The sequence below is a fragment of the Saccopteryx leptura genome, chromosome 4, assembly GCF_036850995.1.
Source record: "Saccopteryx leptura isolate mSacLep1 chromosome 4, mSacLep1_pri_phased_curated, whole genome shotgun sequence".
In the NCBI taxonomy this organism is placed as follows: domain Eukaryota; kingdom Metazoa; phylum Chordata; class Mammalia; order Chiroptera; family Emballonuridae; genus Saccopteryx; species Saccopteryx leptura.
Window position 1 is genome coordinate 213,348,748 of NC_089506.1, and position 15,632 is coordinate 213,364,379.

At 46.3% G+C, this 15,632-nt stretch overlaps 1 protein-coding gene across 4 annotated transcripts; it reads left to right on the forward strand.

The window, feature by feature from the left end:
* On the forward strand, window positions 1–14,456 carry RNPS1 (RNA binding protein with serine rich domain 1). 4 transcript variants are annotated; one of them, XM_066382855.1, is made up of 9 exons: window positions 275–470; window positions 876–921; window positions 3,192–3,377; window positions 3,617–3,772; window positions 4,695–4,886; window positions 5,396–5,498; window positions 5,741–5,894; window positions 13,046–13,187; window positions 13,653–14,456. In XM_066382855.1, exons 3-9 carry the CDS (start codon window positions 3,307–3,309, stop codon window positions 13,750–13,752), a joined length of 918 nt encoding a protein of 305 aa, XP_066238952.1. In that variant the 5' UTR covers window positions 275–470; window positions 876–921; window positions 3,192–3,306; the 3' UTR covers window positions 13,753–14,456. The 4 variants fall into 4 exon arrangements, with proteins under 4 accessions (XP_066238950.1, XP_066238952.1, XP_066238951.1 ...); XM_066382853.1 differs by lacking the exons at window positions 275–470; window positions 876–921 and adding an exon at window positions 1–75; XM_066382854.1 differs by lacking the exon at window positions 876–921.
* Window positions 14,457–15,632: the final 1,176 nt, after the last annotated feature.

Genomic DNA, 15,632 nt, shown 5'->3' on the forward strand with positions numbered 1-15,632 from the left:
CCCTAACCCTGACGACTAAGCGGCGCCGACCTCAGCGGCTGAGGAGAGCGGGAGGAGGTCTGGTGGCGGGAAGATGTAAGTGGGGGAATCCGGTCCCATCCGAGCTTCATGGGGCGCAACCTGGGATCGGCGGGGTGCATCGTGGAGCCGGCGCGTTCTCCGGCCCCACGGAGAGGACGGCTGTCTGGCGGCGTAGCGCGGGGACTAAGAAAAAAAAAGAGAGTGTGGCCCGGGATGGGCGGAGTGGGAGGGTCCGAGTCCACGGCCCGGAAGTAGTCGGGGCCGCGGCGGGCGGAAGGGCGGCCTCGCTTCGTCCGCTCTGAGGCTGGCCGGTCCAGGCCTGCGGGACTCAGAGCAGCCGCGAGCGCGCCTTCTTCCCTCGGGACCCCTCGCCGGGCGGGAGACCCCGGCCTGCAACGCTGGGCCCTGCCCTGGGAGCGCTCGCGGTCCGGCGCCTGACCTGGGGAGTTGTGAGTGGCCGGGGGGCGGCGAGGTCGCGTGCGGGGCCCGTGCCCTAGTGGGTACGGAGTTGCTCTGTGGGATACCCTGGGAGACCCACTAATCCTCCCTTCGGGGCCGTTAATTCAAACATTTATCCCACGAACATTTACCGGGCTTGTGTGTGCCGTTCTGGGCCCCAGCCCTTGGGGATACGGCCCCTGAGATCCTGGAGCTCGGTGTGAAGGGTTACGCCAGAAGGGAAGATTCAAATCAGCGGACGAGACGGGTTTATTTCTGTTATTGCATGAATTGTGCTTCCGATGTACTCTTAGTGGGGAAGGTGCTGTGAAGATTTGAGCTGAACGCCATCCACTCGAGATTTAACTAATTGTTCTCTCCTCTCTCTGGCTGTTGGACGCACACCTTTTCCGGAGGATGGGGGAGGTAACCGAGGTGTCCTGTGCTGTTACCTGAACTTGTGTGAGCAGAGAACCTCAACCTTTTGCTTTCTAACGTTCGGCCACTTCCAACAAAGCCTTCGTTTACTCTGTGGTTCACAACTTTTCGTATTTAGGAAAAACTGGTGGTGCTTGTTTTCACAAAGTACATTCCGATCGATCTTTAGAATTGGGAGTGGGGTCCAGAAATCCGTACTCTAGGTCAGTGCTGTTCAGTAAGGTAGCCATTGGCCACATAGAGCTAGCTATTGAGGACTTGAAATACGCCTAGCCCAGGTTGAGGTATCTTAAAGACTTTGGGAGGGGTAAATATTTCAATAAGTGTTTATACTGATTGCTGTAATAAAGGTTAATACTTGGAATCTAGTATGTTAAATACATTACTAAAAGTTAATTTCGCTCTTAACTTCTACTTTTTGTAACGTGGCTACTAGAAAATTTTAGGATATGTTTGGAGCTCACACTTGGTTGGACGTGCTGCTGCTAGGGATCTCAAAGGGGGCTGTCCAGGGACCACTTGTTGAACATTCAGGAATATGTGACTTTGAGGACAAAGGGTTATATGGGAAAAGGCCCTCTAAACATGGAAAAACAGCCCTTTCGAACATTAGCAAGCATTTACTGAGCCTTAATTAGATGCCAGGTGTCTTTCACGGGTTAATTTGATTGGTGTCCTTGAAAAATTGAGGCTCAGAAAGGTTAAGTGACTTACCCAAGGCCACACTGCAAAGCTTAACTCAGGCAAACTGACTCCAAAGTCTTAAACCAGGGGTCCCCAAACTTTTTACACAGGGGGCCAGTTCACTGTCCCTTAGACCGTTGGAGGGCCGGACTATAAAAAAACTATGAACAAATGTTTTGTAAAAAAACAAAACGGGAACAAATACAATATTTAAAATAAAGAACAAGTAAATTTAAATTAACAAACTGGCCAGTATTTCAGTGGGAACTATGCTTTTCTCACTGACCACCAATGAAAGAGGTGCCCCTTCCAGAAGTGTGGCGGGGGCCGGATAAATGGCTTCAGGGGGCCGCAGTTTGGGGACCCCTGTCTTAAACTATAATCTCTGAATGTTCAAGGACAACGACCTTATCCAGTATTGCCAGTTATATATATAGTACCTTATTGTTTTAAGGCAAAACATTTTAAAGATTTCATAACCCTGAAAAAGAGCAAAGGGTGATGTTCCTCTTCTCTCATTTGATTGTCCAAGGCCAGGCACTCATTCTTGAGCCAGAACATTATTTACATTTGGGGCACTCCACCACACATGGAAACAGAATCCCAGTTGGTGTGCTGTGTCCTGGTTACTTAATGACTATGGGAAAAGGTGGGAGAGAAATAGTTAAGACTGACATCCTGAGATCTTTGCTTACAACTCAAGCGAAACCTCACTGGAATTACTGAGGCAGCAGTCCCGAAGAAATAGGGCACATAATGAATTAATAGTTTGTTATTGAGTAATATTTGCAAATGACCATTTACTGAGCACATGCTGCGGTCTAGGCAGTTTGCTAAATTCTTACCTGTGGTATCTCATCCAATTGCAGTGTCTACCTCTCACATTATATTTTTGAAAGAATATATAAACACAGAAAAGGGGAAAGTAGTATGCTTTGTCATGTATGTAGCCCCACTCATCAATATTACTTTTTCTTGCATTTCAAAGTAATTTGGATGTTTTGGTGTATTTCCACCATAACTTCCATATGCATATCATTAACTAAAGTTCAAGCTTCTCAATGATTTTTTTAACTTACTGTTCTGCTGCTTTTTAAATGTTCACATATAGGATGTTTTATCTGTGTTTGGGTAGTAAACATTTTGATGCTGGTACTAGTCACTTTTGAAGTTATTTTCGCTTGCAATCTTATGTATCCAAGGAAATTGCAACAATACAAGAGCTAAATCTTATCAGGAGAGCTACGCTCATTTAGATTTTTCTCTGTTCTGCATGCAAATGTACTGTTGTATTTCTAAGAAAATGTAGAGGGTTCATCGTCAAACTTACAAATGAAAAATGGAAATTGTACCACCTGTAAAATGACAGCGACCCATACCACAATCATTTCCTTAAGGAAAAGACAAACTGAGATAACGATTCTACTGTGTGTCCTACGGAGATGGGATCCTCCCTGACAATATGGTGAAGGTTCCCACCTGTTCCTGGTTTTGTGGATGCTTGCTGTGTTCCTTGCCGCCATCTTGTGTCGCTCAGCTTTTGGCTGCAAAGTAGATTTGTTGTCTTGCCAATTTGTTCACTCTGTAAATCCTTTTATCTTGTTATTTAGGCTGCACTTTGGCGTAAATTGCAATCGATTAGGGATCGTTTCTCAGACTCAAGTTAGAAGTGAGAGTTCAGATAAGTGAGGCCACCATTGCTGCTTTGAACACCTCAAGGGGAGAATGGATTTATCAGGAGTGAAAAAGAAGAGCTTGCTAGGAGTCAAGGAAAATAATAAAAAGTCCAGCACTAGGTAATTCTTCTGTCAGATTTTTCTAGTGCTAATTGGGGGGTGCTTGTTGCTAGGGACCCTTAGAAAGGGGAAGATTGAAAATACCTTGCATTCTACAATGAAAGTGTCCTAAGCCACAGATCATTTTGCTCTGTGATGGCCTGGGATCTCTTAGCCACATGGATCCCTTCTGTTGGGTTGTGCTGTTTCAGGGTTCGGTCATTGGGGCATGCAATCTCACACTCTTCCTCACCATCCAGGGCTCCTTCTCCTACCAAACGCAAAGACCGCTCTGATGAGAAGTCCAAGGATCGCTCTAAAGATAAAGGGGCCACCAAGGAATCAAGCGAGAAGGATCGTGGCAGGGATAAAACTCGAAAGAGGCGCAGCGCTTCCAGTGGTAGCAGCAGCACCAGGTGGGGCTGGTGGGATAGAGTAAGGGGCCTCACATCCCTCCTAAAGAGCTGGAGAGTGCTCTGTCTTTTTAATTATTTATTTAACACACACACTCGGCCTGACCAGGTGGTGGTGCAGTAGATAGAGCGTTGGCCTGGGATGCAGAAGACCTAAGTTCAAGGCCCCAAGGTTGCCAGCTTGAGCACGGGGTCACTGACTTGAGTCTGGGATCATAGGCATGACCCCATGGTTGCTGGCTTGAGCAACGGGTCACTCGCTGTGCTGTAGTGTGCCCCCCCATCAAGGCACATATGAGAAAGCAATGAACAACTAAGGTGCCACAACAAAGAATTGATGTTTTTCATCTCTTTCCCTTCCTGTCTGTCCCTGTCTCTGTCTCTTGCAAAAAAACACACATTCAGATTATTAATCAAGATTTTGATTGTGGCAGGCTGGTTTGGGATTTGCTCTGGTTATATATATATGTAGAAGTTGTTTGTGTTTTCCTTGGAATGTTAAGGAATGAAACATCTCTAAAGTGTTTTTATTCAGAGTTGTAATTGGATTGCCTTAACCCTTAACTTGTTTTCTTCTTCCATTGAAAACCAGCCTGAGACAGTCAATATCACCTTTCAAGCTGAGTTGGTGGCTCTGGCTTGCCAGGCATCCTTTTTACCTAACAGTAGGCAAGGCTTCTCTGTTGGTAGGAAGCAGCTTGTTACTCCTTTCCTGTCACTGCTCAATGAATGCTGTTTGCTGTCCCCACCTAGGGCTTTGGTTTGAGGGTGAGGTGGTAAATGTTTTCTCCACTGGGGAAAGTAATGACACTTTGAAATTTGAGGGCAGCTATTTACTCTTGATAGCATGTGCAGTCTTGTTTGTCCCATGAAGAAATGCTGCTTCCACCTGTTATTGTCTGTGACCCTCCATCTCACCCCTCAGGTCTCGGTCCAGCTCTACCTCCAGCTCGGGCTCCAGCACCAGCACCGGCTCAAGCAGTGGCTCTAGCTCCTCATCAGCATCAAGCCGCTCTGGAAGTTCGAGCACATCTCGCAGCTCTAGCTCTAGCAGCTCCTCTGGCTCTCCGAGCCCTTCTCGGCGTAGGCATGACAACAGGCGGCGTTCCCGCTCCAAGTGAGCTTCCCTCCAGCACTATTTCCCACCAAAACTTGTAAATTATTTGTGAGCTTACGTTTACAAACTGGGACTGTAAAGTTAACTAGTTATTCTAAAAGTACACTGAAAAGGAGTCTTTGTCCTGATAGGCTTTCTGAGGCAAGGATGATGTGCATGAGCTAGTAAGAGAAGCTTCTTTATAAAAAACTCATACTAGCCTGACCTGTGGTGGCGCAGTGGATAAAGCGTCAACCTGGAAATGCTGAGGTCGCCGGTTCAAAACCCTGGGCTTGCATGGTCAAGGCACATATAGGAGTTGATGCTTCCAGCTCCTCCCCCTTGTCTCTCTCTCTGTCTCTCTCCCACCCTCTCTCTCCTCTCTAAAATAAATAAAATTAAAAAAAATTAAAAAAAAAAAAAACAAAAAAAACAAAAAACTCATACTAGCAATTAACATCTTCAGTTAAAAAAAAACAAAACACTTTTATTTGACAGAAATTGTTTTCAATGTTGGTTTTATCAATTAGGTCCAAACCACCCAAAAGAGATGAAAAGGAAAGGAAAAGGCGGAGCCCTTCCCCTAAACCCACCAAAGTACACATTGGGAGGCTTACCAGGAACGTGACCAAGGTAAGGAATCCCAGATCTACCAGTGCACCACAAGATGGTGTCTTTGATGTAGCCTTTTAGAGGACTTGTGTGATGGTCCACGATTCAAGTAGTACACTGATTCGCTCCTTTTAATGGAATATATGTGTGTGTCTAGGAATTTCACCCCCAAGTGCCAAAGTTGTGGTTATTATATAGTGAATTCTCTTTGACTCTCACACAAGCGGTGCTTAAGCATTAGAGTGACCCTGCTTTCCCTTTAGGATCACATTATGGAGATATTCTCCACCTATGGAAAAATTAAAATGATTGATATGCCTGTAGAAAGGATGCACCCGCATCTATCTAAAGGCTATGCCTACGTGGAGTTTGAGAATCCAGATGAAGCCGAGAAGGCACTGAAGCACATGGATGGAGGTAGGTAGACCTGCCAGCACTTCTCTGAACTCCCTCTCTGTCCCCTCTCCAAGACCAGGTACCCACCACATGTAGGGACCTTTAAAACTGATTTCCAACCTGGTTGTTTTTATTACAGAGTCAGAGAGAGGGATAGACAGACAGGAACAGAGAGATGAGAAGCATCAATCATTAGTTTTTCGTTGCAACACCTTAGTTGTTCATTGATTGCTTTCTCATATGTGCCTTGACCATGGCACATACGAAGGCTTGGCCTTCAGCAGACCGAGCAACCCCTTGCTCGAGCCAGCGACCTTGGGTCCATGCTGGTGAGCTTTTGCTCAAACAGATGAGCCTAAGTTCAAGCTGGTGACCTCAGGGTCTCAAACCTGGGTCCTCGGCATCCCAGTCCAACACTCTATCCACTGCGCCACCACCGGGTCAGGCCCTAAACCATGTTTTATGAAACATTTTCTTGAAAAAAATTCAGCAGATGTGAATATATTAGCATTTTAACAATTTTTCAATCTGATAAAAGCTTAACACATTGTTGACTACTCACGGGTTAACTTGTGTTTGCACTTGCATCAGCTTTTTCAATTTTTTGAAACGGTAATATAGGATTATTGTATTTATGACTCTTTGCTTTATTCAGTGTATTCAAAATTTACTGTAATTACAATAGACAAAATAAGATACAAAAAATTTTTACATGAAGTAGCTAGGGAATGGATATCTGCTGCTTCAAATGAGTGCAGCTCAGAACCTAACACTTCTGATACTTCTATTGGTTCACCTTTTAGGCTTTCAGGGCAACTAAAAGACCATGTTTTAGAAAAAATAGTCACTGGTATAAAAAAAATCGAACTAGAATGTGTAAAGTGTGTGTTTCAAAAGGAAAGCGCAGCCTGACCAGGCGGCGCAGTGGATAGAGCGTCGGACTGGGATGCGGTAGACCCAGGTTTGAGACCCCGAGGTCACCAGCTTGAGGTCTGGTTTGAGCAAAAAGCCCACCAGCTTGTACCCAAGGTCGCTGGCCTCCAGCAAGGAGTTACTCGGTCTGCTGAAGGCCCGCGGTCAAGGCACATATGAGAAAGCAATCAATGAACAACTAAGGTGTTGCAACGCACAATGAAAAACTAATGATTGATGCTTCTCATCTTTCTCCGTTCCTGTCTGTCTGTCCCTGTCTATCCCTCTCTCTGACTCACTCTCTGTCTCTGTAAAAAATAAATAAATTTAAAAAAAGGAAAGCGCAATGAAACCAGATATAGTTAAATGCAAAACATGTTGCGTACCATTACACGTAGGTGATTGCTGTACAGTACATCACACTCAAAAAAGTTACTAAAATATATAATATTTATAAAACATAATATGTAGCAGATATGTATAAAGTCTCATTTAAATTTGTTATGTATAAATAAAGTTTACTGAAGTTTATATTTAGATTGTTTCACTTTCATACTCAATTACGAAAAAAATAGCCAGTGACATGAGGTAACTTTTGTGCAAAATTGCGGGTCAATGTTAAGGATTGAATAGGGTTTTTGTTTTGTCTTGTTTTTACAAAGAATGTATTATGAATATAATGGAGTAATTTGACTTTTATATGGGAAGGTTTTTAATCCTCTCTGATAGTCATTTTCTGTTCTGGTAAAATTTCAGCTTTTTTCTTTTTTTTTTTTTTCTTGTGAGGGACAGGCAGACAGGAAGGGAGATGAGAAGCATCAAATCTTCATTGTGCTACCTTAGTTGTTCATTGATTGTTTTCTCATATGTGCCTTGACCAGGGGGGCAGAGCAAGTGAACCCCTTGCTCAAGCCAGCAACCTTTAGGCTCAAGCTAACAACCATGGGGTCACATCTAGGATCCCACCCTCAAGCCAGTGGCCCCACGCTCAAGATGGTGATCCGTGCTCAGGCCAACAACCTCAGGGTTTCGAGCCTGGGTCCTCCATGTCCTAGTCCGATGCTCTATTTACTGTGTGACCACCTGATCAGGCAATTTCAGCATTTTTAAGATTACTTTGCTAAATTCACTAGTATTACTTGTTTCCTAAAAGTTTGTGTCTTTACTGTTTGTGATGAAATTTGTAGTTGTTTGGTATTGGGCAGAATGGTTTTGGGGGGGTATTTTGTTTTGCTTTGTTTTTGCTTTTGTTTTTTTTTTAATTTTAGAGAAGGGGAGGCAGGGAGAGACTGCCATGTACACCCTGACTGGAATCCACCCCAAAAGCCCACTAGGGAGCCATACTCCCTTACAACGGGATCCTTTTTTATTTGTTTGTTTGTTTTTGACAGAGTCAGATAGCAATAGACAGGAAGGGAGAGGGATGAGAAGCATCAATTCATTGCAGCTCCTTAGTCGTTAATTGATTGCTTTCTCATGTGCCCTGACTGGGGGCTACAATAGACTTAGTGACCTCTTGCTCAAGCCAGGGACCTTTCAGCTCAAGCCAGCAACCTCAGGGTTTCTAACCTGGGTCCTCCACATCCCAGTTCAGCGCTCTATCCACTGCGCCACCGCCTGGTCAGACCCAATTATTTTCAACTTCCAATTTAATAGCTTAAAGGATCACGTCCCCAAAATATTAAACGTTTTTATGTTCAAAATGAACTTGGAGGAAAAACCCATTTAAACTAACACCTAGATTGATGACTCTTAAGCGCTGAAGTCATCAGACACTGACTTTAAAACTGGGCTTAAGAAAGGGGGCTTTTCCTCTCCTTCCCTTCCTCCTCTTCTCCCCCAGGCGTGTTTTCCTTGCCCCTCTGTTTCTCCTTCCCTGTAAGGGACCCCACCAGACTTGAAACCAAGGGAACAGTGGACAGTGGCAGTTTGTCCTGGGCTAACCCCCTCAACCTTTCTTCCTGCACAGCCAATAAATTCTTCCTTTACTTGCTGGGAAAAACAACAGAACTGGGTTTTCCTCATGGCTCTCAGAAACTCAAAAACTTTCACGTGAGTCTGGATTCCAGCTCTGGAAAGAATTAATACAACGAACCTGCTTATGGAGCATGCCCTGTAGCCAGTACGGCAAGGCATTAGTCAATTTCATCTTTTGTCCCCCCTTGGCAGTGGGGACAAGCAATGGAACCAACTCAGGAGGTTGGGTAACTCTGGCCCTCCAGGTGTGGCACCGTCACCAAACCTCAGAATCTGTGGGCCCATGCATGGAGGGCGCCCGGACTCTAGAGTTCAAGGGCACAAGAGGTGTATGTGTGAGAGAGAGAGAGAGAGAGAGACTGATAGACAGAGGGACAAACAGGAAGGGAGAGAAATGAGAAACACCAATTTTTCGTTGTGGCTCTTTAGTCGTTCATTGATTGCTTTCTCATACGTTCCTTGATGGGGCTGGGGATGAGCTACAGCAGAGCAAGTGACCCCCTTGCTTTAAGCTAGTGACCTTGGGCTTCAAGACAGCGACCTATAGGGTCACGTCTGTGATCCCTCGCTCAAGCCAGATGAGCCCATGCTCAAGCTTGCAATCTTGGTGTTTCGAACCTGTGTCCTCTGCTTCCCAGTTCAACACTATATCCACTGTGCCACAGCCTGGTCAGGCTTTATCTTTATTTTTATTTTTTTAAACTCCTCAGGCGGAGGCCCTGGAGCCATCCTCAGTGCCTGGGGCCAGCTCACTCTAATCGAGCCATGGCTACATGAGGGGAGAAGAGAGAGAGAGAGAAGCAAGAAGGGGAGGTATGGAGAGTCAGATGGGTGCTTCTCCTGTGTGCCCTGACGGGGAATCGAACCCATGACATCCATATACCATGCCGGTGCTCTACCACTGGACCAACTGGCCAGGGCTTTATTGTTTTCTTAATTGGTTGTTTTTAGAGAGATGAGAGGAGGAAGCATTCATTTGTTCTTCCACTTAGTTGTGCGTTCACTAGTCGCTTCCTATATGTGCCCTGACTGGGGATGGAACTCAACAGCTGTTGTGAGTCGGGGGTGCAGAGAGAGAGCAGCAGATGAAATCATCAAGGACTAGCAAAGGACCACTGCTTGCTCAGGCAAATGGCCCCAAGTTCACGCTGTGTCCAATTTTTATTCACAAGACTTCAAAAAGCTTGTTTACTGAGAAATTGGCATAACATCAAGCGTAACTTTTACTTAAAGATACATGGAGTACACCTGCATGATAGCTTAATAACAACATATCAAAAGGCATTAATTGCTATTGCTTCTATGGTTTCCACAACATTCCTCTCTTTATCTCAAGGGATAACCTTGGATGGTACAGAAATCTTATGAGAATGTTTTACTGAGAAAAAGCCCAGCAACTGACCCGCCTTCAAGTCACAAAAAAACACTTTTTTTTGGGGGGGGGGGTATTTTTCTGAAGTTGGAAACGGGGAGGCAGTCAGACAGACTCCTGCATGCACTGGACCGGAATCCACCCGGCTTGCCCACCAGGGAGCGATGCTCTGCCCATCTGGGGCATCGCTCTGTCGCAACCAGAGCCATTCTAGCGCCTGAGGCAGAGGCCACAAAGCCACCCCAGCACCCGGGCCAACTTTGCTCCAATGGAGCTTTGGCTGCGGGAGGGGAAGAGAGAGAGAGAGGAAGGAGAGGGGGAGGGGTGGAGAAGCAAACGGGCACTTCTCCTGGGTGCCCTGGCCGGGAATTGAACCTGGGACTCCTGCGCTCCAGGCTGACGCTCTACCACTGAGCCAGCCGGCCAGGGCTACAAAACAATTTTCTTGGCAAAACATTCTTTTCTTGTTGGCTATGTTCCCATCCAAGGCCATGCAATGGGTTATTCCACTACACACAGCCTTGGTGTTTTGGGGTAATATTCTGACTGACTGAACTAACCAGTTAAGCCAGGCAGAATGGTTTTGTGGGGGTGTTTTTTTGGTATTTTTCTGAAGCTGGAAACGGAGGCATTTAGACAGACTCCCGCATGCGCCCGACTGGGATCCATCCAGCACCAGGAGGCAATGCTCTGCCCATCCGGGGCATCACTCTGTTGCGACCAGAGCCACCCTAGCACCTGGGGCAGAGGCCATGGATCCATCCCCAGCACCCGGGCCATCTTTTGCTCCAATGGAGCCTCGGCTGTGGGAGGGGAAGAGAGAGACAGAGAGGAAGGAGAGGGGGAGGGGTGGAGAAGCAGATGAGCGCTTCTCCTGTGTGCCCTGGCTGGGAATCGAACCCGGGACTTCCTCACGCCAGGTCAATGCTCTACCACTGAGCCAACTGCCAGGGCCAAGCCAGGCAGAATGGTTTTAACGTTTGGACATTTGTCAATAGTTCTACATGTCCTTGGCTGACCAAGTGGTGGCGCAGAGGATAAAGAGTGTCAGATTGGGATGTGGAGGACCCAGGTTCAAAACTCCAAGGTAACCGGCTTAAGCGCAGGCTCATCTGGTTTGAGCAAGGGGTCACTCGGTCTGCTCTAGCCCATCCGGTCAGGGCACATATGAGTAAGCAATCAATGAACAACTAAGGTGCTGCAATGAAGAATTGATGGTTCTCGTCCCTCTTTTCATGTCTGTCTGTCCTTTTCTCTGTCTCTGTCTTGGTCACACACACACACACACAAAGTAATTCTTCATGTCCTGTTTTATTTGTCTTTAAGGAATGTGTAAATTTATCTCTGCCCAACTTACTGCTGATGTAATTCAGGCAGCTGGGGCCCAGAGCCAGGACAGCCCACCGCACTGTGTGAGCGGCCAGGCTGAGTAGGGAGGAAAATCTGAGCACTTGAGAACCTCAGCATCCTCAGAGACCCCATTATACACTTGATAAACAGCTAAACAGTTGGGTTAATTGCCCTTCCATATGATATAGTTTGCATACTAGGAAACTTTCCATCTCTTTCAATTTATTTAAATCCCTCTGAACTGTTTTAGGGAGTTCAGAATAAATTATAGTCCATCACTCTGCATGCATCAGCTTTTGGCTTTGTGAATCACACCTTTGAATTAGAGGTTGTCAATCATGTTTGACAGTCTAAGTACTTGCTAAAAATTCAGGAGACTTGGACACATCCATGGTGTGCCTGATTATAAAAAGAGCCCTCCATCCTTTGGGGACACACAGGAACTGAGCTTGGTCCCCTGAGCCATCCCTAGATTGAGGTTGGGATGTATCCCTTCCTGGGGTTACTGGGTCTGTGCCTCAGTTTCCTTTGTCTTTCTCTCAGTGAAACCCTGCAGGCTTCTAGCCTCCTTTGTGAGCTGCTTTCATGGGGCACTTTTCCAAACTTGGACAACAAAGTTGGTATCTCCTGAACGTCATTCATTTTGTCCCCTCACCCTAACGTGTTCTTCCTCCTTAGCCCACTACTCAGGAGATCATAGCTCATTCAAAACTTGGTGCTGACCATCCCCCCCTTTTTCCCCATCACCTAATTCTGGTGATTTTACAACCCAGGTATCACTTGAGTTCTTAGGTTTTGCCCTTCCTCGGTTCTTGTGAAACCTCCTAGTGGGTCTCCCTTCTCTTGCCATTCCCACTGTTCTTGACAAGGGTGTCAAGAGTTAGTGCCATGGTCCAGCTCAAGGCCGGGGCACAGCTCTCCCCCCTCGTTTTAGCATGTTCTTTGTGTGTTGACTTGGATAACATGTTCTCTGAGAGGCCATCCCAGTGCATCATGGCTTAGTCCCCAATTATGTTCCTTGCCCACTTACAGTTTTCTTTCTTTTTATTTTTTTTTAAATTTATTTATTTACTTATTTATTTTTAATTTTTTTTACAGAGACAGAGTGAGTCAGAGAGAGGGATAGACAGGGACAGACAGGAACGGAGAGCGATGAGAAGCATCAATCATTAGTTTTTCATTGCATGTTGCGACACCTTAGTTGTTCATTGATTGCTTTCTCATATGTGCCTTGACCACGGGCCTTCAGCAGACCGAGCAATGCCTTGCTGGAGCCAGCGACCTTGGGCTCAAGCTGGTGACCTCGGGGTCTCGAACCTGGGTCTTCTGCATCCCAGTCCAACGCTCTATCCACTGCGCCACCACCTGGTCAGGCCAGTTTTCTTAATGAAACCTTCAGTGATGGTAATTAAGGTGGTTATTTCTGTGGTGAGCCGAGTTTGTCCTAGTTCCAGGAGACCATTAGTCTTCTTTTCCATGGTATTCCTACATCTTACATGGGGCCTGGCTTAGGGTAGGTGCTTGTTAAGATTGTTTTGTCACTTGATCCTTTTTTCATCAGGACAAATTGATGGCCAGGAAATCACTGCCACCGCTGTGCTGGCCCCCTGGCCTAGGCCAATCCCCAGAAGGTTCAGCCCTCCTAGGCGAATGTTGCCACCACCTCCTATGTGGCGCCGGTCACCACCACGAATGAGGAGAAGGTGAGTCAGTTTGGGGTCTCACAGGAGACTGACTGATTAAGGCCAGTTTGGATTTGTCTTATTTACAACACAATGTGATGATGATGACTTTGGGGTCTTATTCAGCCCCACATGCACACAAACACACACATACACCATGATGGGAGCGGCAAGGCAGTGTTGGCATGGGTGGCTTTCAAAGCTTATGTTCATTACAGCTGGGGAAAAGAAGAAGGCAACTGCTGTAGTTAGGGACTAAGAGAAGGTGTGGCCCTGCAGGTTACACCAGAATGCCAGAAGATCTGTTTTCTTGCCAAGGGCCCCATGTCAGTGCCACCCAATGGCAGCTATCCTGACTCACTGTTGACCCAGGAAATTACAGAATTGTTCCAGAAGGCAGCCAGCTTTGTACCTGCAGTTCCAAGTTGGAAAGTTTCTTTCATGGTGTGTGCTTCAGAGTTTAATGTGGTTTTTCTTCTTCCACAGGTCACGCTCCCCGCGGCGCAGGTCCCCCGTGCGTCGGCGATCCCGTTCTCCTGGTCGCCGCCGCCACAGGAGTCGCTCCAGTTCCAATTCCTCCCGATAAGCAAGCCACTGAAGCTCTGCCCCATAACTTATAGCCCATCCGGCTCAATTCTGTCACTTTCCTAGCAAAAGAAGATTCAGTAGAAAACAAATCCACACTCAGGGGCAGGCTGCAGAAGTGGTGTTGGTTTGGGGATGTGCCTGCAAAAATGTTCTCCAGTGTCCCACGTTTCCAGTCCCTGAGAATCAATTCAGTGGCAATGCCACCCCAGCCTGGGAGCACATTTTTCCATTCCACAGATAACCTAGGGCCAGACTAGTAGCCTGGGGATCCTTCAGGAAAGAGCATGCTTTCATGCAGCTGCGGGTCCTGGTACCCTGGCCCTGCTCCCCAGCTTGAGTCCTTCTGACCTCTAGGGTCAAATATCCCATGGTAGTTGGCTGTAAATGGTTCTGTCTTTACATGTACTTGTGCACATACACCCATACCCTACATCTCCTTTCTCTCTGAAATTGGTGAGCAAGTTGAAAGCTAGCTCTGCAGGGTCATCACAGACCCCCACCGCCACATCCCTGTCATGGTGGTCTTCGGAGTACCTTGGCAATGTGTACATTGCTTTTTTGGCTTTTATTGTACAGTCAGTACTATAAATTTTGTTTTGATTTTTTTTGTAACTTTGTAGCATTTTAGATAATGTGTTTATACTTTGTTGTGCAGAGTAAAAGGATTGTGTTGAATAAACCTAGGATTAGAATGCCAATTGAGTGTTGGGTTCACTGCCTGCTTCCTGTCCTTTGGTCCCCAAGATAGCTATGGTTGTAAAGGAATTAACATGGCTGCTTAAGAGCTGAGTTTGGGTTTCGTTTTCATTTCAAAGTCACATCTGCAAAGTCAACCAAGAAAACACTGGTCAGTGTACCTGAGTGCTGGGTTGCTGCTGCGCATAGACATATTTGAGAAAGTTTTTCCTCACCTTTATATTCCCAGGAACTTGGAATTCTACCTGACTGGAAACATCTTATTTACTGTTGCTATACTAGGTACTGTGGGGAAAACTATTGTTCCTCAAAAATTGGTTTGTGCCTGACCAGGCAGTGGAACAGTGGATAGAGCATCTGCCTGGGATGCAGAGGACCCAGGTTTGAAACCCTGACATCGTCGGCTTTAATGCGGGTTCACTGGCTTGAAGCCCAAGGTTGCTCACTTGAGCAAGGGGTAACTTGCTCTGCTGTAGCCCCCTGGTCAAGCCATATATGAGAAAGCAATGAACAACTAAACTGCTGCAAAGAAGACTTGATGCTTCTCATCTCTATCCCTGTCCCTATCTGTCCCTCTGTTGCAAAAAAAGTTTGGTTTGTGCCACAAGGAAGACTTGAAAACATCTAAAAGAACAGAACTTGCCATCATGCTTGACCCTTACTGTGCCCAGTGTTCAAAGCAAATGGTCAGATAAAGGACCATGTGCTACCAGGCAGTACAAAGGCCTACTGCCGGTGCCTCCACCTCGTCTCCTGCCTGGGTAGGTGAGTGACCATCTTTGTTTCTTGGGTATCTTTATTTATATATGATCAAGCAAGTGAAAACACTTGTTTCTCCTTTTCCTTTCTTGCAGAGGAGGTAGCATCTGTGTCCTGCCAGTAGCCAGTAACTTGCCACATGCAGCAAGTGTGCTCCCATAATGGGCTTTGGGGGAAGGCCGGTGTACTGTTAGTCATCACGCTATGCTGATCCTTACGCCTGTGGCCACACTGGCCTTAATTTCTTTTCTCGTTACAGCAGGAGGTACAGCCCACATTTGAGGCAGCACCTGGCCCCACCTGCATTTCCTCTGTAGCATCCTTTTCAGCTTGGTGTGAACTTGCCAGGTTTCCCAAAGTCCCTTACTACCCCTTAAAGATGAATCTCTCCAGGACTCCCTGCCCCATGACTTATGTAATTTA

Excerpts from the sequence above, each read along its gene's own strand:
- RNPS1 (XM_066382853.1), top strand. The coding sequence starts at position 3,307 with ATGGATTTATCAGGAGTGAAAAAGAAGAGCTTGCTAGGAGTCAAGGAA. Across the intron at positions 3,378-3,616 it reads AATAAAAAGTCCAGCACTAG|GGCTCCTTCTCCTACCAAAC; the intron begins GTAATTCTTCTG and ends CTCACCATCCAG. Across the intron at positions 5,895-13,045 it reads ACTGAAGCACATGGATGGAG|GACAAATTGATGGCCAGGAA; the intron begins GTAGGTAGACCT and ends TTTTTTCATCAG.